General features: G+C 45.4%; 4 protein-coding genes across 5 annotated transcripts; 3 read left to right on the top strand and 1 right to left on the bottom strand.

Moving 5' to 3' along the window:
* Positions 1 to 1,158: 1,158 nt before the first annotated feature.
* Positions 1,159 to 6,352, bottom strand: LOC146221362 (14 kDa phosphohistidine phosphatase). 2 transcript variants are annotated; one of them, XM_084692356.1, is made up of 4 exons: positions 6,239 to 6,352; positions 5,735 to 5,869; positions 1,532 to 1,656; positions 1,159 to 1,418 (listed from the first exon to the last, which is right to left on the bottom strand). In XM_084692356.1, exons 2-4 carry the CDS (start codon positions 5,745 to 5,747, stop codon positions 1,326 to 1,328), a joined length of 231 nt encoding a protein of 76 aa, XP_084548482.1. In that variant the 5' UTR covers positions 5,748 to 5,869; positions 6,239 to 6,352; the 3' UTR covers positions 1,159 to 1,325. The 2 variants fall into 2 exon arrangements, with proteins under 2 accessions (XP_084548482.1, XP_084548481.1); XM_084692355.1 differs by lacking the exons at positions 5,735 to 5,869; positions 6,239 to 6,352 and adding an exon at positions 1,971 to 2,190.
* sele (selectin E) lies at positions 3,307 to 7,887 on the top strand. The gene is made up of 13 exons (XM_084692352.1): positions 3,307 to 3,442; positions 3,582 to 3,660; positions 3,825 to 4,238; positions 4,491 to 4,595; positions 4,753 to 4,944; positions 5,072 to 5,263; positions 5,407 to 5,595; positions 5,692 to 5,877; positions 6,268 to 6,477; positions 6,610 to 6,798; positions 6,907 to 7,026; positions 7,124 to 7,145; positions 7,274 to 7,887. The coding sequence occupies exons 1-13, from the start codon at positions 3,440 to 3,442 to the stop codon at positions 7,332 to 7,334; spliced, it is 1,962 nt and encodes a 653-aa protein (XP_084548478.1). The 5' UTR covers positions 3,307 to 3,439; the 3' UTR covers positions 7,335 to 7,887.
* An 811-nt stretch (positions 7,888 to 8,698) lies between these two features.
* On the top strand, positions 8,699 to 11,753 carry LOC146221360 (L-selectin). The gene is made up of 9 exons (XM_084692353.1): positions 8,699 to 8,814; positions 8,903 to 8,975; positions 9,089 to 9,481; positions 9,580 to 9,687; positions 9,899 to 10,093; positions 10,520 to 10,693; positions 11,051 to 11,140; positions 11,318 to 11,339; positions 11,532 to 11,753. Exons 1-9 carry the CDS (start codon positions 8,779 to 8,781, stop codon positions 11,614 to 11,616), a joined length of 1,176 nt encoding a protein of 391 aa, XP_084548479.1. The 5' UTR covers positions 8,699 to 8,778; the 3' UTR covers positions 11,617 to 11,753.
* A 539-nt stretch (positions 11,754 to 12,292) lies between these two features.
* On the top strand, positions 12,293 to 19,181 carry LOC146221359 (P-selectin-like). The gene is made up of 14 exons (XM_084692351.1): positions 12,293 to 12,367; positions 12,484 to 12,873; positions 13,198 to 13,302; positions 13,619 to 13,807; positions 13,917 to 14,105; positions 14,225 to 14,410; positions 15,054 to 15,239; positions 15,380 to 15,565; positions 16,345 to 16,530; positions 16,823 to 17,008; positions 17,237 to 17,425; positions 17,760 to 17,948; positions 18,439 to 18,564; positions 18,993 to 19,181. Exons 2-14 carry the CDS (start codon positions 12,516 to 12,518, stop codon positions 19,058 to 19,060), a joined length of 2,343 nt encoding a protein of 780 aa, XP_084548477.1. The 5' UTR covers positions 12,293 to 12,367; positions 12,484 to 12,515; the 3' UTR covers positions 19,061 to 19,181.
* The last annotated feature ends 1,240 nt before the right edge of the window (positions 19,182 to 20,421 follow it).

Here is a 20,421-nt window from a genome sequence, read left to right as displayed (position 1 = left end):
GGTGTGAGCTGTTGTCGCTACAGGAAACGACTGACTTCTGTTGAGGAAACTGGAGTCAATTAATGCTCCTGCTTCTTTTTTCAGCTGTCCTGCTTGCTGCCATATTGTTAAGGGAGTCAGATGGCAGAGTGGTTAGGGAATCGGGCTATTAATCAGAAGGTTGCTGGTTCGATTCCTGGCTTTGCAGAATGACGTTGTGTCCTTGGGCAAGGCACTTAATCGTACTTCCCTCAGGGGGAATGTCCCTGTACTTACTATAAGTCGCTCTGGATAAGAGCGTCTGCTGAATGACTCAATGTAATTTGGCCTACAGGCCAAGCATTATTTCTGAACGTCCCATTTGGGATGCAAGATCACTTTATTTGAATGTAGACTATGTTGTGAGTGACACACCACAGTATAACACTTCTTAGGTCATGGTTCGTAACCTAACTTAGGTGATATAGCTATCTTTCTAATTCTCCATAACCTATTATGGAGCTGTTTAAACATGTCCCCTCTCTGTGATGGAGATCATGGTCATCTCCATCTTATGTAAAACTGCTAAAACATAATTGTGTAAACATAACCATGCAAAGCCCATTAAAAAAAGATAACTGTTGTTTATAACTGTGCCTATATGTCCGGAAGACAAATCTCTTCATAACCAGAAGATATCGTAATAAAATAAGCCTCTTCAGTTTTTGTGTTGGGGGGGGGGGTAGGAGATGAGTGTTCCTCAATTTGTAATCCACCAGCCCATATTAGTTTTGCCCCTTAGATCTTTACGAGAAACGGACAGGAATCATGTCTCCCACTGTGGAGCCTCGTCTGTACACAAAGACTACCACCCTCCCAGTACAGGAAACAGTCTGAGGGCCTGAGTCTGGAGATGAGGCTTCTGCCGGCTAAGGTGTAGTCTCTTTCAGTGGTATGTTGGAAGCCTGGCGCTAACGGCGACTAATGTAGAGGATTTTTTTTTTTTGGTCTATTTTTGCTTTTTTTTGGTCTGAGTGCAACAGGATATGTTCTGTTTTCATGGTAGCCCCCTTTCCTGTATGGACTTTACGTGGCCTAAAGTTCCATACGGACAAAGATGATTAACCTTTTCGGTTACGTTTGCATAGCAGACACGCTGAAAACACATTCCATTCCCTAAATAAGTGGAATGCAACTGAATCAGAAGAGTACCAGTATTGGTTTGTTTATTTAATCTTCAAATCCCTGTTTCAGTGACCAAGATTTTCAGTTTTAACGCACTTACATGTTATCTATGTTCAAACTTTAAACTGATTATTTGAGTCCAGTCCTTAATACCACCAAGTATGGTACGTTCAAGTTTCATTCTATTTAGTGTCATCGGACCAGGTGATGTCATAGTCTTTGAAGGCACCTTTCAGCTTCTCCACAGACACAGAGTGGTCAGCTTTACCGAAGGCCTAAACGAGACAAAGACAAATTAAGAAGAAAAGAAGGAATACATTTCGTCTCATTAGTATCTTCCTTCTTCATGTGATTACTGGTTGCTTTCATTGGAAGTGAGCCAACTTACAGATGATTCTCCAAACACCCGAAGTTTCTTGTCCTTACTGTTGTGCTCAATCTTCCCTCCACCAAGGCACGTGCACTCTAAGCCCAAAGCCTCCATGGCAGGCTTGACCTTCTCAAATATGTGATCTTAAATTCAATGAGACAAAATTGGGACTTTAGTCCAGGGCTTAAGTTACTTTTTTTTACATGCAGGACACATGGCGGGTTTGATTGTTACTACAAGCTAGCTAGCTAACACTGAGCACTAAAGCTTTTCTGCATAATAATATGTTTTTTTAAAATCTTTGAATTGCAATAAAGTGTTAAGACTTAGGGGGGTGGTAGCCTATGCATCTCGATACAGCTAAGTTTTTGCTGAACACAACTGTTGCTGAGCCAAGTTTGTTTGGACAAGCAACTGGGACTTAACCGAAAGCAATTGAAACACACGATGAACTTACTGTGATACTCCGCACTCTTTGTGCCTCGCACTATATCTTTTTGTCCCGTTCCATCTTTTACTTTAACCGTCACTAATATGTATTTAAACGTTCCCTCGGGGTCAATTTCAACGTCGGGAAGCTGTGTCAGTGCGCCTGCCATAATGTCTCTGAAGTAGCTAACTTTGGACCAACTTGGCTTGGCACTGCACCGCACTGCAGACAAATATAAGCTCGTTGCCGACAGTGTCACTACAGTGCAGAGACCATATCAGGTCGGGGCGGAAACGTAGCGTAGCCTACTGTTTATATTTTTAATTACATTTGTATGGCAATTATTGCACGAGATACAGTATGATTATTTTGTCAAAATTGCCAATTGAAAACTTTTTTTCAGGTTTTGTGAACTTACATTTTGCTTCCAACTTAATACAAGTTGTTTATGTTAGCATTGACACATTCTGGAAATGTTAGGCTAATATATATATATATTTTTAAATTAATGTTAGGGGGTTAACAAAAAACTATAAACCGAAGTCGTTATTACTCGTCCTGAAGACTATATTGAGTTCAGTACGGAAGCCCATCGGGCACCGCTCTCTAAATATCTCTTACATGATGTGGGAGTTTTTGGGGTTCATGGCCAATCTCCCATTATAACTGTCTGCCAGTGTGCGATATAAGGAAGGATCTAAGGAAGGATATGAGTCATCAGTTCTGAAAGCACGAGCAACTTTCAGGCGCCCTTCTGTCTCTCTTAAACCTCTCAAAGGACGAGACTAAAAGGTGTTAAGCGTTTGTCGATCTGCTCATTTGTGTTCTTGTGTTGAACTCTCTCTGACATCTTGTTATGGATTCATGTTGATCCATTGTGGTGAGAAGGATGAGAATTGTGCACCTGAATGTAACCGTATACGGCTTCTGATATGGAAATTATTACATTATAATATTCACTCCAGTTGTTGGTTACAAACAAAGCTTTTTCTTAATAAAATGAAAAATAGCCTAAACAAGACAGAGCTTTTTAATGTAATCAAACTGGGAATGTACCTGTCAACAAATATTAGTCTCTGACCCAAGAAAATATATTCTCTTCCTACTACATAAACACATCAAAGTGAACTGACTGTCTTTATATTTTTTGGGACATGGATGGAAGTTTTGTTGTTACAGTGAACACTTCCTGTCTGCTTGCTCTACTTCCTTAGAAAAAGATAAACTTATTTATCTGACCGACACAATGGTTCAGGCATTAGAAAGGGAATGGGCTAAGAGAAAGTTTCCATGGGGGAAATTCCAAACTAATGCGCAGCCTCATTCGGGATTCCGGGAAAGATGGTCCAGGTCTTAGGGGGTGTGTATGCCTGTTGGTGTGTGTATATAAATATCAGGCAGCTAAGAGAAGTATCATTCATCGTCTTAAAGAGACTTAGCTACAACTATATCTGATCAGCTTTCTGCAGAGAAGCACATAAGACTATATTCTTACCATGGTAAGTACAGGGAATGTACTTCAGTAATTTCTGATATGGTTTAACATGTGTCAGTAGTATATTTTTGCGACAGACAGACAATGTATTTGTCTGTTGACATTTCTACATGGACTGAAAAATGTTCTTGTGATTTCTGCAGGATTTTTGCATCAGCTATCAGCCTGCACAAGGTTCCAGGATCTCCACCTTCTGGATCTCCTTCGCCCTCCTTTACTCAGGTTGGAAACCGACCCTAATCAACAACCCAACACCAACAACATCTGTAGATTTACTGCTCTGTTTAGGTTGACAACAACAAGAAAACCGTTTCTAAACCTGACCGTCCTAAACAAATCAGTTTGATCTTTTGACATGTCAGTAATGTATCTGTGTCCTTCCACAGGACTGTGCTTGTGGAGCAGTGTTGAAGGGTGGTCGTACCATTACTCCAACACCACCATGCAATGGGAAAAGGCCCGACAGTGGTGTCAGGAGCACTATACCGACATGGTGGCCATCCAAGACCAGCGGGAGATCGCTCACCTCAACGCCATCCTCCCCAGAACACCCAGCGGGCCGGGATCCGAGTACTACTGGATTGGGATCCGTAGAGTGGAGGGGGTTTGGACCTGGGTGGGGACCAACAAGACTCTGACGGCGGAGGCGGAGAACTGGGCGGTTGGGGAACCCAACAACGGCAGGAACAACAAAGGGAGGAACGAGGACTGCGTGGAGATGTACATCAAGAGGGAGCAGGACAACACCAAGTGGAACGACGAGTTGTGCAAGAAGAAGAAGAGGCCTCTGTGTTACACAGGTGAGGTGATGCTCAGCTGAGGAAGTTAAATGCCTGTTTTACCCCACAAGGCAAGTCTTGGTGACTGTTACTTGTGTATCATTGAATGTCAGTTACAACTTTTTCGATGTCCTTTTTTAACATGAAGACAATGTTTCGTATACAAATACCTGTTTACTAAAACCTGCCCTGTCTCCCCACAACCAAAGCCTAAACCCTTTTCTAATGCTGATGCTGTGTCTTAGTTAACTCAAAGTTATTTCTCATGTCCAGCTTCCTGTGCAAAAGACTCTTGTTTTCATGGAGAGTGTGTGGAGACCATAAACAGTCACAAGTGTGTCTGTTTTGAGGGATTCTATGGAGAGCAGTGCGAGCATGGTGAGAACACGATATATTCTAATTAAATCATACAAATGTAAAAATAAACGTTTTTTTACCTCAACATAATTGAACTTGTTCTGTAACTGAAACAAGTCTGTTTCCACTTGGTCAGTAGTTATTAATGCCTTCTTTGTTTTTATTGTCCCTTTAACAGTTGTTCAGTGTAAGCAGGAGGAAGTTCCAGTTCTGGCCAAAGCTAGCTTGGAGTGTTTACATCCAAACGGAAATTTCTCCTACGATTCCACATGCCGGTATTCATGTGAGCAGGGCTATCAGCTGAACTCCTCTGGGACCATGACATGCACAGCCACTAAACAGTGGTCAGAACAACCACCGTCCTGTGAATGTAAGTTAGCAGTCTTCAGATGATCGATCAAGAAAAAAACTAAAACAAACTATTCATTTGAAACCACATATTGACATGAATGTAGTATGTTCCAGTAATACATTCTCTGTGGATATCTTGTCCTCAGTGATTACATGCAGCGAGCTGCTCATTTTTGAGAACGGCTCGATGAACTGCCAGCACCCCCTGGGGTCTTTCAGCTACTTGTCCACCTGTGAGGTCACCTGCGAGGAGGGCTTTGAACTGGTAGACCCAGGCTCTGCCAGTCTGCAGTGTGAAGCTTCAGGACAATGGAACAACTCCCTGCCACAATGTGCCGGTATGGATCTGATAACAAACACATATAATTCATCGGTACGGGCATTTGACTGCAGACCAAAAGGTTGCAGGTCGCTTGAAAAGCTTCGGTTGAATGATTTCCCGGAGACTAATTGTCGATACCCTGTCTGTGTCTGACTGCAGCTGTTCAATGCCCTGCTCTCGGGGCACCCGAGAATGGGACCGTGACCTGTGATGGAGACCCGGAGATGGAGTTTAGCTACGGACGTAGCTGCAGCTACAGCTGTGTGGAAGGCTACCGTCTCCAGGGAGCTAGCCTGGTGAAGTGCGCTGCGGATGCTAGCTGGAGCGACGAGACGCCACGCTGCGAAGGCAAGGAGGAGCTCCTAAATGCACCGTAAACACACAACAAACTCTGTGAGTCCTGTCACATCATTTAACGGCCATCTTTTCTTTTTCGACCCTCAGCGATCAAGTGCTCGAAGCCTGCGGGAATACCTCAACTGCTCACCGCGTGTAGCCATGCTGCCGATGAGCTGTGGCCAGGCTCCAGCTGCACATTCAGCTGTGCTGCGGGCTACGAGATGCAGGGAGAGCCCAGCATGGAGTGCTCCGGAGAGGGGGAGTGGAGCTCACACACGCCCACCTGCAGAGGTATGGAGAGATGGAGACTTGGTTATCTTACGTTTCACATTTCAGCCAATTACATTTATATTTAGTCATTGAGCAGATGCTCTTATCTAGAGCGATTTACACTAAGTACAGGGACATTCCCCCGAGGCAAGTAGGGTGAAGTGCCTTGCTCAAGGACACAACGTCATTGGGCACGGCCGGGAACCTTCAGATTTCTAGCCCGATTCCGTAACCGCTCAGCCACCTGACTCCCTTTAGCCAATGCCATGACGTCTTTAACAAAAAGTGTTTGACCATCAACTTTCAATAGCTTTCCGTCCTACACTATGTCGCTCTTCTTTTTCCAACGTTTATGTTTTCTCTGTTTACGATGTGCACTGACCTCTGACCTCTTGATCTCGTCCCTCTCAGCTGTGCAGTGCCCCTCTCCCAGGGCTCCTCTGGGGGGTCAGGTGAGCTGTGTGGCCCCCTCGCCCTCCACCTCGACCCCAGTCGGGGGCGCCCATCCCTGGGGCTCTGTGTGTTCCTACCTCTGTGACGAAGGCCATGAGCACCAGGGGGCCCTGAGCACAGAATGCGTTGGCTCAGGTGTCTGGAGTTCTGAAATCCCTACCTGTACAGGTAGGCATATACCACTGCTATCTATTTGTCTACTACTCTCATACACTCTTGAAGCGTCATCTCATACACTCTTGAGCGTCATCAAGATGCGACAAATTTTGATGTTCAAGACTTCTGTCTCTGTTTCTGTAGCAGTGAGATGCCCCTTGCTCCAGGCTCCAGATAACGGCGCCGTCCGTTGTTCCAATCGAGATCTCAATGAGACCGTGTTCGGCTCAGAGTGCTCCTTTACCTGTGAACAGGGGCACGATCTACACGGACACGTTCACGTCACCTGCAATCTCCATGGAAACTGGACCGGAGAGGCTCCGCGGTGCGAAGGTATGTGAAGGATTTCGGGAGAACAAATATCAGCGGTCGTTTGAGTGGTGCTCGAGATGCAAATCGGTTTTCGATGCGCGACCGTGTATTTTTTCTATTTTTCTTTAGCCACTCCTTTTTTTGAGGCTCTGTTGACGCCGACTAACATGGCTCTGGCAGCAGGGGGCGCTGTGTCGTTGTCCGGCCTGTCTCTCGCGATGTGGCTGCTGAAACGACTCAGACAGAAAGGTAAACTGAATTCTACAGTCAACTTGTGTCAAAGTTTTCCATAAAAACATTGTGTGACCACAGTCATCATTCTATCTTTTTGTTTTATTTCCTCAAGGTAACAAGTTCGAACTGAACAGGTGAGTTCAATACATTCTCTATAAATTCATCTCATCTGATGTAAAGCATTTAATTCCATTAATTTTTTAAATCCATTCCCATTGGGTCTAAGCTTGACCCTTATACTTTTTTTTATCTGTCTTTTCAGTTTCTCAGACGTTGAAGATCCACCTCAAGTCTACAAGAACAGCATTGACAGCCTCATTTAGAGAACAGCATTAAGATGTCCAGTAGGGTAGAGGTCAGAGGTCAGGAGGAAGTGGAAGTGGGGGATAAGTAAAGGAGGTCAAAAACTGCTGGATCTGTTATGGAAAATGACCTTCTGGGTGTTTCACTGTTCTTCAGGTTTAAGTTATTACCTTGTTATCCGATGATCTGATGCACTGATTGCTACTGCTGTGTGTATTAAGGTAGTCTTTACTATACTGACTGTGAATAATGCACAAATGAGAAAAACCCTTTAACCTTTAAAGCGAAACGCTTTATTTGTAGATTATCTATGCTGCCTGTTGTAAAGGTTTTTCACAATAGCATGATTTCCTCCCAAAGGGAGTTTTTGAACTGAACATATTGTTCTCTAGTTTCTTTAGTTAAGAAGTTGTTTAATACAATTTCCAAAATTGTTTATTATATTGTCATGTTTTCAAATCTGTGAAAAGCTATAGATTTCAGCATTTAGGTCATATTTATTTCGAAGCATACATGTTTCTATGTTTCAAGTGCTACTATTAAAACTGACACGTTTTCATATGAATAAAGTTTTTGTACTCTAATATCTTAGCCTCTCATTGCATCCTTATGTAAAACTCTACTTTATGTCAACTATTTAGTTCAAATATGCCCAAAACACAAACGATCAAGTTAATAATGTTACACAAAACACAGTTTCAGAGGAGCTGTTTTGGCAAGAGGTGGCACATTTTCACTGTAGCTGAGTCCAGGAGGACACAGTGACACGCGAGGACAGAGAGGCACGCGATGGCACACCATCCTGTCAACACGGCCGCTTTTTATGCTCTCTGACGACGTCGGCTTGTTTTAATGACACGGGTCTTTTCCAGGGGGTCTTGTCTCGGTCGTTTTCCACATCCTGAACCCTGTCCTTTCTGTTTCTGTGTGTGGATGTGTGTGTGTGTGTGGGTGAGACAATACAAAGTGACACACACACAGACCGCCCCCACCCCCCACACACACACGCGCACACACGCGCACACTGGTTTCAGGCGTCCGCGCTTCTTCTTGTGCTCAACAGCCCCTTCATTCCAGAATGTGAGTGGAGATGATTTAAGTGTGCTGTAAATTGTGAATAGAATTTGAACGAATCAAGCGGAAAAAAAAAAGATCTACTGCACTGTACCTAAAATGGCTTCAATTTCCCAGAACAACAGTTGTTACCACAAACAATTACACATTCAATCAGTGTATCCACACCAGTTCCCATCAAGGTAAAGTAAACTCAGTGGTATCCAGGTATTCTATGTTAATCATGCCACCAAATGCCCAGAGGACTCTATGTGGTGCATTGGCTGCTGATAAGAATCATCGGAGGTTTGAAAAACAGTTGTAGAACATGAGTCTGGAACCATTCTCGGACTAGTTATCTTCACAGCACATACTGCACTTGCCTCAGCCTGACCCTGGTTCCACACAGCAATGCAGCGTTTTCTCTGGGCTATACGAGAAATCAAGGTAATGTACGAGCTGCAACGTTTATATCAAAGTATTTGATGTGATTATGAAAGTACAGAGTAAGATTTCCTTTGTTACTGTTCAACAGATACGGGGAAACCACGCCCCCGTCTTGAAACTGCCAGGGACAGTCAGGTTGATGTTCACAGTCCTAGCCCTGGGTATGTACCGTTCTTTGCTGTGTGAAAACACAGACAAAAATGCATTTGTCATTCAGTCGATGGTGAAAATAGACAATCGTTGCTCAAAAAAATGATCACAAACAAATTCCTAGGTGGATATTGGTCGGCTGGTGCGATGGGTTGGACACTCCATTCCAACACCAAAAAGATGAACTGGACGACGGCGAGGGCTTGGTGTCAGGCCCACCACACTGACCTGGTGTCCATTCAGAACCAGAAGGAGAACGATTACGTGATGAAAACCCTGCCCAACAGAAACGGGGCTCCGTATTACTGGATCGGCCTCACTAAACCAGCTGACAAGTGGATCTGGATAGGTACCAACGGAACCTGGGTGGGGAACAACTCTTGGGCACCCAATGAACCAAACAATAACCTTAAAGACGAATCGTGCGTTGAGATGTACGTAAACAACGGTGTGACACACAATGGGCAGTGGAACGACGAGTCGTGCTCTCTGGCTAAATTTCCAGCTTGCTTTAAAGGTGACACGAAATGTGTTAAAATGTTCTTGTGAAGTTAACAGATTTGTATTTATATCCCAAACTATGTTTTATAACAAAAACAAAATATTCGGTTACAGCTCAATGCAACCCAACATCATGCAACGAACGAGGGAGATGCCTCGAAACTATTAACAACATAACCTGTCTGTGTAAGCCCGGATTTGAGGACCACAGGTGCCAAACAGGTAAGGAAAATGATGCTGGGAAATCTATTTAAAGACTCTTTCAAAATCAAAACTCATCCAGAGAAGTAACAAATCACTTTGGGCTTAACCCCAACTCGGAGTGGCAGAAACTAAGGAGTTTGATTCCTTAGAATTCTATCAGAATTAGAATTCAAATGCAGAAGGCTGCTCACTTTGAAGCATGTGACTCATTTAGAATCATGTTTTGCAGCCGTGACCTGTGAGCAGCCAACCAGCCCGCGGAACGGCAGGATAGAATGCTGGGGTCCCTATGGAAACACTTCCTTCAACGCCTCCTGTAGCTTCACCTGTTTGGAGGGTTACGCGTTGTCGGGGGCGACGGCGAACATCAGGTGTAACTCTTCCGGGTCGTGGGACGCCGAGGAGCCTGTGTGCGAACCCCACGGTCTGTGAAGCGTTCCCACCTCTCGTTCTACTGTGCTTCCTGTGTATGAGACGACAAACATGAAACCCTGAGGTGTTTTTCTGCAGGATATCCTATGTTTAGATACTACTCACACACACTGTAGGTGAAAAGGGACACACACTGGGTAAATATTGAGCTGTAGCTGTTAAAGAAGGGGATTTTTTTCTTTTTTGCCTACAGGTCCACTCTTATACAAATTCTTGCTCACCTCTCATTTCCCTCCTCAGCCCCTCCTGATGGGGGTCACCCTAACTCCTTCATCTGCTTCCTAAGGGAGTACCCCCCCTGCACGAACCCGAGCGCACAATCTCTGGCAGGGTGGAGCAGTGTTTTGACATGCCACCTCAGAGGGGGGGGGGGGGGTCTCAGCCCCCAGCTGACGGCTCGTGTGTCTTCCTCTTCCAGCATGTAATCCTCCGACCAAGCCGGAGAACGGCTTCCTGTGCTGCCCGGGGGAGAACCGCACCGTGGGTTCTGCTTGCCGCTTCGGCTGCTCCCAGGGCTTCCTGCTTCTGGGGTCGTCGGAGGTCACCTGCGACAGCGCAGGAACCTGGAGCGGACCGAGGCCGTTTTGTGCCAGTAATTAAGTCGTTATTATTACATTTACATTACGTTTAGTCATTTAGCAGGCGCTCTTATCCAGAGTGACTTATATTAAGTACAGGGACAATCCCCCCCGAGGCAAGTAGGGTGAAGTGCCTTGCTCAAGGACACAACGTCATTTGGCACGGCCAGGAATCAAATAACAACCTTCTGATTAATAGCCCAACTCCCTAACCGCTCAGCCACCTGACTCATTATCATGAACCTCATTCCAGAATGACACAACATGATTATGTTGCATTCTACATCATCAGTGGACATGATAGCCAAAACTGTCTTGATGGTTTTATGCTGTACAGTCTTGGTTTGGGGTCTATGTTTGCTTGTCTGCAGGTTATGAGTATGTTTTGATGGCTCTGGCTGGTGGAGTGGTCGTTTCAATCTTCTGTTGCATCTGCTTCTGTTTTACTCGTCACAGGAAAAGTAAGCCTAATCTACTTTCATAAAATTTCAGCATCTTCGAAAAAATCTGTTACTCAGCTTATGTTTTCCATCTTATTATTAGGCTTCATCAGTGTATGAGTTTGACGTTTCTTTCAGTAAATTAGCACAGAAGCATGAAATATTTTTTTTTTCTCTTTCTGTGCTGTTTTCTGTCAGGAAAGAAACCCAACCAACCAAAGTAAGAATCACTCTGAAAATGAATCATTATGAAAATGAATCATTATGAAAATGAATCATTATGAAAATGAATCATTATGAAAATGAATCGTTATGAAAATGAATCACTCTGAAAATGTAAAACAAAGTGGAAAAACACATGGTGGATTGTTTTGCTTTGATTCTGTCTGACATTCTGTCTGTTTCCTTCTAGAACACTTGAGGAGGGGGCGACACCATCCTGTCAAACAGGAGAAGAAGAGGGTCGTACTGAAACATCAATCGTGTTTCAATACTAATCCATTTTTACACATCCATTACTTTACTAAGTTTGTTCAATCTATATATACTTTTACACAAACGTTTTTAGTTAGTGCTAGTTAAGGATGATCGACTGTATGTATGGTAAAGATTTAATAAAAGATACTGAATTATACTTGTTGATAGGTGTTGGTGTCTGTTTGTGTGTGTGTGTGTATGTGTCTGTTTGTGTGTGTGTGTGTGTGTCTGTTTGTGTGTGTGTGTGTATGTGTCTGTTTGTGTGTGTGTGTGTGTGTGTGTGTGTGTATGTGTCTGTTTGTGTGTGTGTGTGTGTGTGTCTGTTTGTGTGTGTGTGTGTATGTGTCTGTTTGTGTGTGCCGGCATTCATGGACATGGAAAGTCTGATAATACCCCCAAAATACTGGCAAATAATTGTACTTTATCACACCAAATTGTTCCCAGCATTAGTACTTTCGCAATTATTTCAGTGAGAACAGCACATTTCAACACTAAGCGTTGACTCATCTGGGCGGAGAGCTATAAAATAAAATCTGTCCATTTCATCTATTCACTCAATGACAAAATGGAGGTAAGACCCTGTTTTAACATTAGGTGTTGCATTTCTAAGTGTCATGCGTGTGTTGAAGTATATGTAGACGTGTGCATTCTATAATCTAAGTTTTGTTTCATTAAAACGCTCACAATTCCAGAGGCCTCAGGCTTCAATCCATTTCAGACAAAGCCAATACTGCAGACTGCTAGCTGTGATCCTGATAGCATTCAACCATGGTAAGATGTCCAACAGGCCCTCAAAAGTTCACGACGTCCAGACCTAACTATTCAACGTCAGTCCGCGAGTCGGCTAATTCAGCCAAGTCAGTCACATGTCCTCTCACTGACTCCAGATTCCGGCTGCAGGGGCGGTGCGGAGGCGTGGATGTATAGCTACAGCACCGTCCCCATGCGCAACTGGGACTCGGCCCGTCTGTGGTGCCGGGAGCACTTCACTGACATGCTGGCCATCCAGAACCAGGAGGAAATAGCCTTCCTCAACCAGCTCCTTCCGTTCAACCCCCAGTATTACTGGATGGGCATCAGGAGGTTGGAGGGGGTTTGGACCTGGGTGGGGACCAGAGCCGTGCTGAGCCGCGAGGCGGAGAACTGGGCCGACGGCGAGCCCAATAACCTGGGCGTGGGGCAGGACTGCGTGGAGATCTACATCAAGAGGGTGGAGGACACGGCCAAGTGGAACGATGACAACTGCAGGAAACGGAAGGGAACGGTCTGCTACACAGGTGTGTGTGGCTGTGTGTGCGTGTGGCTGTGTGTGTGTGTGGCTGTGTGTGTGGCTGTGTGTGTGGCTGTGTGTGTGGCTGTGTGTATGGCTGTGTGTGTGTGTGGCTGTGTGTGTGGCTGTGTGTGTGTGGCTGTGTGTGAGTGTGTGTGTGAGTGTGTGTGTTTGCTGTGTGTGTGAGTGTGCGTCAATGCACCCACAAAGACAACGTTTTCATCCAGAGTATCAGTGCTTTTGCGTGAGTGTCTCATCTGTGTGGTTGATAAACTCTTGTAGTGTTTGGTTGGTGAGTTTGTGCATGACTCCTGTGTGTGTGTGTGTGTAGCTTCCTGTTCGGCTCAGTCCTGCAGTGTCCATGGGGTGTGTGTGGAGACCATAGGAAACTACACCTGCCTCTGCACCGCTGGCTTCCTGGGCCCTAGGTGTGAAGGTGAGCCCTCCCATTTTCCCATTGGTACACAACACTCCTATCCACACAGGGCCACAGACTGTGCCTGTGCACCATTTGTCATCAGCTCAAACAGAAAGTTTTTTGTGTTTCCTCTCTCTCTCTCTCTCTCTCTCTCTCTCTCTCTCTCTCTCTCTCTCTCTCTCTCTCTCTCTCTCTCTCTCTCTCTCTCTCTCTCTCTCTCTCTCTCTCTCTCTCTCTCTCTCTCTCTCTCTCTCTCTCTCTCTCTCTCTGTCTGTCTCCCTTTGTCTCTCTCTCTCTCTCTCTCTCTCTCTCCTCTCTCTCTCTCTCTCTCTAGCTGCCGTTGCATGCGAGCCTGTTGAGGATCCAGAGCAGGGGTCTGTTGTGTGTGACCACACCTATGGAACCTTCCGGTTCAACTCAACCTGTCAGTTCAGCTGCTCTAGGGGATACCAGCTAGCGGGAGAACCACTCCTGACCTGCCAAGCCTCTGGAAACTGGGACAACCCTGCTCCTAAATGCCAAGGTATAAAAGTACCAACGTTTTCCCCATTTAATATAGGTCTGTGCATCATATCAGGTGAGAAATGCAATGGTTCCGAATATGATGTAATCTGTTGATACTTCCCTTTTAGTTCACCAGTGTCTGACCTTAAACAGCGCCCCCAGTGGCGTAAGTATGAACTGCAGCAACCCTATAGCCCTGAACAGCTACAACTCGACATGCGAGTTCAGCTGTGATGAGGGCTTTGAGCTCAAAGGGCCTGAAAAGATTCAGTGTGACCACACAGGCCTGTGGACTGACAATGTGCCCAGTTGTACAGGTAACATCACCTGTCAGCTGTATGTAAAGTTAGCACGTGTTCATCTTAACCGATTATGTTCCATGACACTTGTAAACCGAAGCAGCACGATGACTGTCTTCTGTCCACTCCCTCCACAGTGGTGACGTGTCCCATCCTCTCCTCTCCCCCCCTGGGCAACATGAGCTGTGTTCACCCCCTGGCCTCCTTCTCCTTCACCTCCACCTGCAGCTTTAGCTGTGAGGAGGGCTACTCTCTGACAGGAGACCACACCCTCACCTGTCTGCCTGCAGGGCAATGGACCAATCACACTCCTGCATGTCAAGGTGAGTTCTATGGCAACAAACATTTCTGTAGGCTCATGCTTGTATTTCAGAACTTACAGTTTAGCAACTAAATTATTTTTTTACACAACAGTGATCAGTATAATTTACCTCATGGCTAGTGGGATGAATTACTGAAAATATGTGTCCACAGCCTGCTTGTGAAATAGCCATGTTGTTTGGATCATTGCACTATACTCTACAACTGTCACTTTCCTCAAACTTCCTCTTCTGTGACAGAACACGATGTTCTAAACTCTATCTGAACCTAGTTGCCATGGCGAGTCACGCACTGCTTGGATGTATGGCACGAGACAAAGGCATTGGTTGTGATTGTAACTTTAGGTCACACTGTTTTGGAAAGGGACAACATTGTAAAACTCTCCACTCTAAGTGTACAGAGTTTTGTACACATTTTGCTTCGACTAAAGAATAGGTCACGTTGATTGTTTGCAATGGGCTTGACATCATTTAATGTCTAAAAACATGTTGATGATGCTACAGTAGTGAAAATAACTTGCACTGCTAACTGTTTACTGATTTTTCTAAAGTGGTAGCATAGCCCTTACCGATGGATGTTGTCAGATCCTTGTGCCTCCATGACACGTTGTGTCAAATGCTTGTCTCCTGTCCACTCCCTCCACAGTAGTGAGGTGTCCCATCCTCTCCTCTCCCCCCCTGGGCAACATGAGCTGTGTTCACCCCCTGGCCTCCTTCTCCTTCACCTCCACATGCAGCTTCAGCTGTGAGGAGGGCTACTCTCTGACAGGAGACCACACCCTCACCTGTCTGCCTGCCGGGCAATGGACCAATCACACTCCTGCATGTGAAGGTGAGTTCTATGGCAACAAGCTTTTCAGGTGGTGGGTTAATGTTCTCATAACAGTACCACTGTTGAAACAGATTACAATTCAATAAAAGGCATTGTTTTTGTGTGTTCAAATGTCTAAAGTGTTGTTTTTTTTTTGGCAGTGGTGCAGTGCGACGCCCTAAAAGTTCCCCACCGTGCCTCTATGAATTGTTTGGACCCTGTGAAACCGTTTAGTTATGGTTCCGCTTGTCGTTTCACGTGCGATGAGGGTTTTCTTCTGAGTGGATCTAACACCACACACTGCTCGTCACGGGGCAACTGGAGCCAGACACTTCCTGTTTGTCAGGGTGAGACCACTTCCTGTTTGTCAGGGTGAGACCACTTCCTGTTTGTCAGGGTGAGACCACTTCCTGTTTGTCAGGGTGAGACCACTTCCTGTTTGTCAGGGTGAGACCACTTCCTGTTTGTCAGGGTGAGACCACTTCCTGTTTGTCAAGGTGAGACCACTTCCTGTTTGTCAAGGTGAGACCACTTCCTGTTTGTCAGGGTGAGACCAGTAGTCCTGGTACGACTAGAAAGAGTACAAGTTCGGAGAGCAATTCTGGACAACAAAGTCTGATATGGAAGCAAATCAGTGACATAATGTTTTGAATTTTAAAATAGAAATTTAAACACCACTGAATTTGTTGGATTTGAATACACCTCTTTAAAATTGAAATATTAATTTATTTCACTGTAAAAAAAAAAAAATCAGATACAAAAATTAAAGGTTTGGAAATTCAGGTTGCCCAATTTTTTTTTTACATTTAAATAAATTCAGATTTCAATTTTAAAGAGGTTCACTCAAAACCAAAAAATTTGGGGGTTTTTACATTTCAATCAGTATTCAGTTCCTTTTAAAATTCAGAACATTATGTCACTGATTTGCTTCCATAGTCTGAGCTCAGCCTTGTGAATCAGAGAAGCATGTTGTTGATGCTACAGTAGTGAAAATAACTTGCACTGCTGACTGTTTACTGATATTTCTGAGGTGGTAGCGTAGCCCTTACCGATGGATGTTGTCAGATCCTTGTGCTTCCATGACACGTTGTGTCAAATGCTTGTCCCCTGTCCACTCCCTCCACAGTAGTGAGGTGTCCCATCCTCTCCTCTCCCCCCCTGGGCAACATGAGCTGTGTTCACCCCCTGGCCTCCTTCTCCTTCACCTCCACATGCAGCTTCAGCTGTGAGGAGGGCTACTCTCTGACAGGAGACCACACCCTCACCTGTCTGCCTGCCGGGCAATGGACCAATCACACTCCTGCATGTGAAGGTGAGTTCTATGGCAACAAGCTTTTCAGGTGGTGGGTTAATGTTCTCATAACAGTACCACTGTTGAAACAAATGACATTGCAAGAAAGGTTTTTTTGGTGTTAAAATGTCTAAAGTGTTCACAGATTTTAATTTAAAGAAGTGAGTTCAAAACCAACACATTCGGTGGTGTTTACATTTCAAAAAGTATTCAATGCCTTTTAAAATTCCAAACATGATCAAGTCACAAATTTGCCTCTATAATCTGAGCTCAGCCTTGTGAGTCACAGCCTGCTCTCTCTGCTCCCCTACAGTTCGGCCGTGCGACACCTTAACTGCTCCCCCTCATGGATCCTCCTCCTGCTCTCACCCCCACGGTCCCTTCAGCTTTGGTTCCCACTGTGTGTTCTCCTGTGAGGAGGGCTTCCAGTTAAATGGCACAGCCCAAACAGAGTGCTCCTCCCTGGGCATGTGGACCAGTGAAGTTCCCCCCTGTCAAGGTGAACGATCTTCCCCACCGGAGGAAACCGTTTAATGTCACACATCCCCATCTGTTGGGAAAATGCAGACATGTTTGTGTTAGATAACAGTAGTGGTCAGTATGATCAGAATTGATCAGTTTACTACTTTATGTCCATTGACTAGAAACACTCTACAGAAGTCTGAATGTTTCCTTACAATCTAGATAATCATGACCTAATTTCCCTGCTCCACGTCAACACCCACAGCTCGCCCCTGCCCCCTGCTGGCCACACCACCACATCACGGCTGGATGAACTGCAGCCATCCCTACTCCAGCTTCAGTTACAGAACCCAGTGCCAGTTTGGCTGCGATGAGGGCTTCCTGCTACAAGGAGCTCCCTCGATTAACTGCAACACCTCAGGACTCTGGAGTGGAAAGGAGCCTCTGTGCACAGGTGAGGCACCTCATTAGACCTTTACAACTAACTTACTGCACGTCCGGGGATCAAATGGCTGAGTGGTTAGGGAGTCGGGCTAGTAATCAGAAGGTTGTTGGTTCGATTCCCGGCCGTGCCAAATGACGTTGTGTCCTTGGGCACTTAGGCACTTTACCCTACTTGCCTCGGGGAGAATGTCCCTGTACTTACTGTAAGTCGCTAAATGACTAAATGTACATGTCTAAGAACCCGCGGGACACTAGGACCTGCAGGACGCCGACCGTGATTGTCGTACAGCTCAAAAAATCACATTCGGTGAGTAAGGACGTTGACTCACTTGCTCCCCCTCCAGCGGTGCGGTGTGAGGCCCTGTCGACCCTTCCCCCACCCCTGTCCGGGAACTGCTCACACCCCCTGGGGAACTTCAGTTTCGGGTCCGAGTGTCTCCTGTCCTGTGGAGAGGGCCACTTCCTGAACAGCACGGCGGGGCTGTCATGTACCTCCAGCGGGCTCTGGAGTCACAATGTGCCAACCTGCATCGGTATGTATCTGTTACATCAAGTGTTGCTGAAATGACACGTGGTACAGTAGTAAGTAACAACTAGTAATGTATTCACTTCAGACACTTCTATCAAAGGTTATGTACATGGGGGGATTTGAACCAAAGACCTCTTGATCTCCAAGGCAAATGCTCTGCAGCTGAGATACGCGCCCCTAACTGGTCCTTGTTCACATCTTGTTTACATCCCACACTTGTTTACATGATGACAGTGTAGCCTTGCTCGAGTCTGAATGGGTCTGCATGTGTGCTGTGCGATAGGACTGCATGGTGATGGTGTTTCTTGCTGTGTGCTGTGCGATACGACTGCATGGTGATTGTGTTTCTTGCTGTGTGCTGTGCGATACGACTGCATGGTGATTGTGTTTCTTGCTGTGTGCTGTGCGATACGACTGCATGGTGATGGTGCTTCCTGCATGTGTGCTGTGCGATACGACTTCATGGTGATGGTGTTTCCTGCTTTGTGTTGCAGCGGAGGAAGCTCTCTCGGGGAGGATGATGCTGGTGTACGTGGCAGCAGGAGCAGGAGGAGCAATCACTGGGATCCTGCTGCTCGTTGGAGCAGCTCTGCTGGTCAAACACCTGACAGGGAAGACTGGTGAGGCCTCCGGGCCAGAGGTTCCCAACCCTGGTCCTCAGGGACCTCCTGTCCTGTAGGTTTGAGATGTTTCCCTGCTCCAACACACCTGATTCAAATGAACGGTCGTAAGCAGGCTTCTGCAGAGCTGGATAACGACCCGTTCATTTGAATCAGGTGTGTTGGAGCAGGGAAACATCTAGAACATGCAGGACAGGGGTGCCCTGAGGACAAGGGTTGGAGACCACTGCTATGGACCAACACTAACACCACAACACTAGAACAGTTTACTATACAACATTAACTTATATATACATATATATATACCATATATGTGTTCTCACATATAATATGTATATATATATACATATTCGTAGATTTTTATCATTGTATAATATGTGACAGTTTCACCATCTTTCGTGTCCTGACTTGCGACTTGTGTCGTGCAGGTCAGCCCAACATGGACAGCTCTGCCTTTGAAGAGAGAGAAAACCCAGCCTTTCAACCAGACGACTGAAGCATCACTGCTACAAAAGAAGTCATGGGACTCTTCAGTTTGGTCAAACTGTTTTGGTTGGGGAGCATTCCGTACGATGCCATGTGTTAAGAATACTATAAAGCGCTGTAGGTGTCTTTTACATCGTGATGGATTTTGTAGAATGTTGTCTTGAACAAAACTCAGGTAGGACTTGTAATAGAAGTTGCTCGCTTTTGAACTTTTCTCTCAGGGCCCATGCATGATTGGAAAACAAACGTTCTCATTTACACTTGACACATTTTTAAATCATTCTGAAATCTCACGTGATGTAAGGACAAACATAGAACTCTAGTGGACACGTGTACCAATGAAAACACACAGGAAGTGGTCACGTGTACCAATGAAAACACACAGGAAGTGGACACGTGTACCAATGAAAACACACAGGAAGTGGTCACGTGTACCAATGAAAACACACAGGAAGTGGTCACGTGTACCAATGAAAACAGACACGATGCAGGAAGTGGTCACGTGTACCAATGAAAACACACAGGAAGTGGTCACGTGTACCAATGAAAACAGACACGATGCAGGAAGTGGTCACGTGTACCAATGAAAACATACACAGGAAGTGGTGACGTGTACCAATGAAAACAGACACAATACAGGAAGTGGTGACTTGTACCAATGAAAACAGACACAGGAAGTGGTCACGTGTACCAATGAAAACAGACACTGGTACGCCCATCGTGAAGGTGGCCGTTCTCGCTGGCCGCCTCGCCCCTCTGTCACCCCAGCGTGGGCGCATGGAGGAGCAGGGTCAATAGGTGACGACCCATATGGGCAAGGGGACACTGCCAAGCCTCCACAAAGTGACAACCTGGCCTGTTCTCTGGCCCAACTGTGGCTGTGACTGACTGGGGAGGTGATCCATTATCTAAACCCTCATAGGTGTCAGAGGACCACACTGTTACACTGGGGCACCTTTGTGGTGTGGCACACCGTTACCATTCGGGGGCACCCAACACGGCTTTTTGCAGGATGAATATTTTCCATTAAGCTCTTATCACTAACGATGTTGTTTGCGAGCACCTGACAGAAGAAACACAACACCGTTTCAACACTCGGGTAGGACAGGGAAAACCTGCCATACTGTTATTTCTGCAGTGCCCATTATATATATATATATATATATATATATATATATATATATGGCTATATAAATATGGCTCCCCTAGATGGAAAACTACCAATTGAACAAGTTTATCTTAAAATACTATGCATAAAAAACTAAATAGCACTATTGGTTACACGATCATGTAATAGAAATGATCGTCATCATAGGTCAGAACGAGTACAGTAAGGCAAATTACCTTAAACACGTCATGCCAACCAGTTCG

This window comes from Hypomesus nipponensis, chromosome 26 (genome assembly GCF_054491055.1).
Source record: "Hypomesus nipponensis isolate SF chromosome 26, ASM5449105v1, whole genome shotgun sequence".
In the NCBI taxonomy this organism is placed as follows: domain Eukaryota; kingdom Metazoa; phylum Chordata; class Actinopteri; order Osmeriformes; family Osmeridae; genus Hypomesus; species Hypomesus nipponensis.
Note: the sequence above shows the minus strand (reverse complement) of the source record. Positions and strands in the feature narration are given on the sequence as shown.

What these genes read in the sequence shown, in the direction of transcription:
- LOC146221359 (XM_084692351.1), top strand. Translation starts at nt 12,516, where the DNA reads ATGTATAGCTACAGCACCGTCCCCATGCGCAACTGGGACTCGGCCCGT. An exon ending in TCACACTCCTGCATGTGAAG is followed by an intron (nt 15,240 to 15,379) that starts GTGAGTTCTATG and finishes TTTTTTTGGCAG; the next exon opens with TGGTGCAGTGCGACGCCCTA. An exon ending in GACACTTCCTGTTTGTCAGG is followed by an intron (nt 15,566 to 16,344) that starts GTGAGACCACTT and finishes CTCCCTCCACAG; the next exon opens with TAGTGAGGTGTCCCATCCTC.
- LOC146221360 (XM_084692353.1), top strand. Translation starts at nt 8,779, where the DNA reads ATGCAGCGTTTTCTCTGGGCTATACGAGAAATCAAG. An exon ending in GTTCACAGTCCTAGCCCTGG is followed by an intron (nt 8,976 to 9,088) that starts GTATGTACCGTT and finishes ACAAATTCCTAG; the next exon opens with GTGGATATTGGTCGGCTGGT. An exon ending in GCCTGTGTGCGAACCCCACG is followed by an intron (nt 10,094 to 10,519) that starts GTCTGTGAAGCG and finishes TTCCTCTTCCAG; the next exon opens with CATGTAATCCTCCGACCAAG.
- sele (XM_084692352.1), top strand. An exon ending in CGAGACGCCACGCTGCGAAG is followed by an intron (nt 5,596 to 5,691) that starts GCAAGGAGGAGC and finishes TTCGACCCTCAG; the next exon opens with CGATCAAGTGCTCGAAGCCT. An exon ending in AACAAGTTCGAACTGAACAG is followed by an intron (nt 7,146 to 7,273) that starts GTGAGTTCAATA and finishes CTGTCTTTTCAG; the next exon opens with TTTCTCAGACGTTGAAGATC.
- LOC146221362 (XM_084692355.1), bottom strand. Translation starts at nt 2,112, where the DNA reads ATGGCAGGCGCACTGACACAGCTTCCCGACGTTGAAATTGACCCCGAG. An exon ending in AAAGAGTGCGGAGTATCACA is followed by an intron (nt 1,657 to 1,970) that starts GTAAGTTCATCG and finishes ATTGAATTTAAG; the next exon opens with ATCACATATTTGAGAAGGTC. An exon ending in GGGTGTTTGGAGAATCATCT is followed by an intron (nt 1,419 to 1,531) that starts GTAAGTTGGCTC and finishes TGTCTCGTTTAG; the next exon opens with GCCTTCGGTAAAGCTGACCA.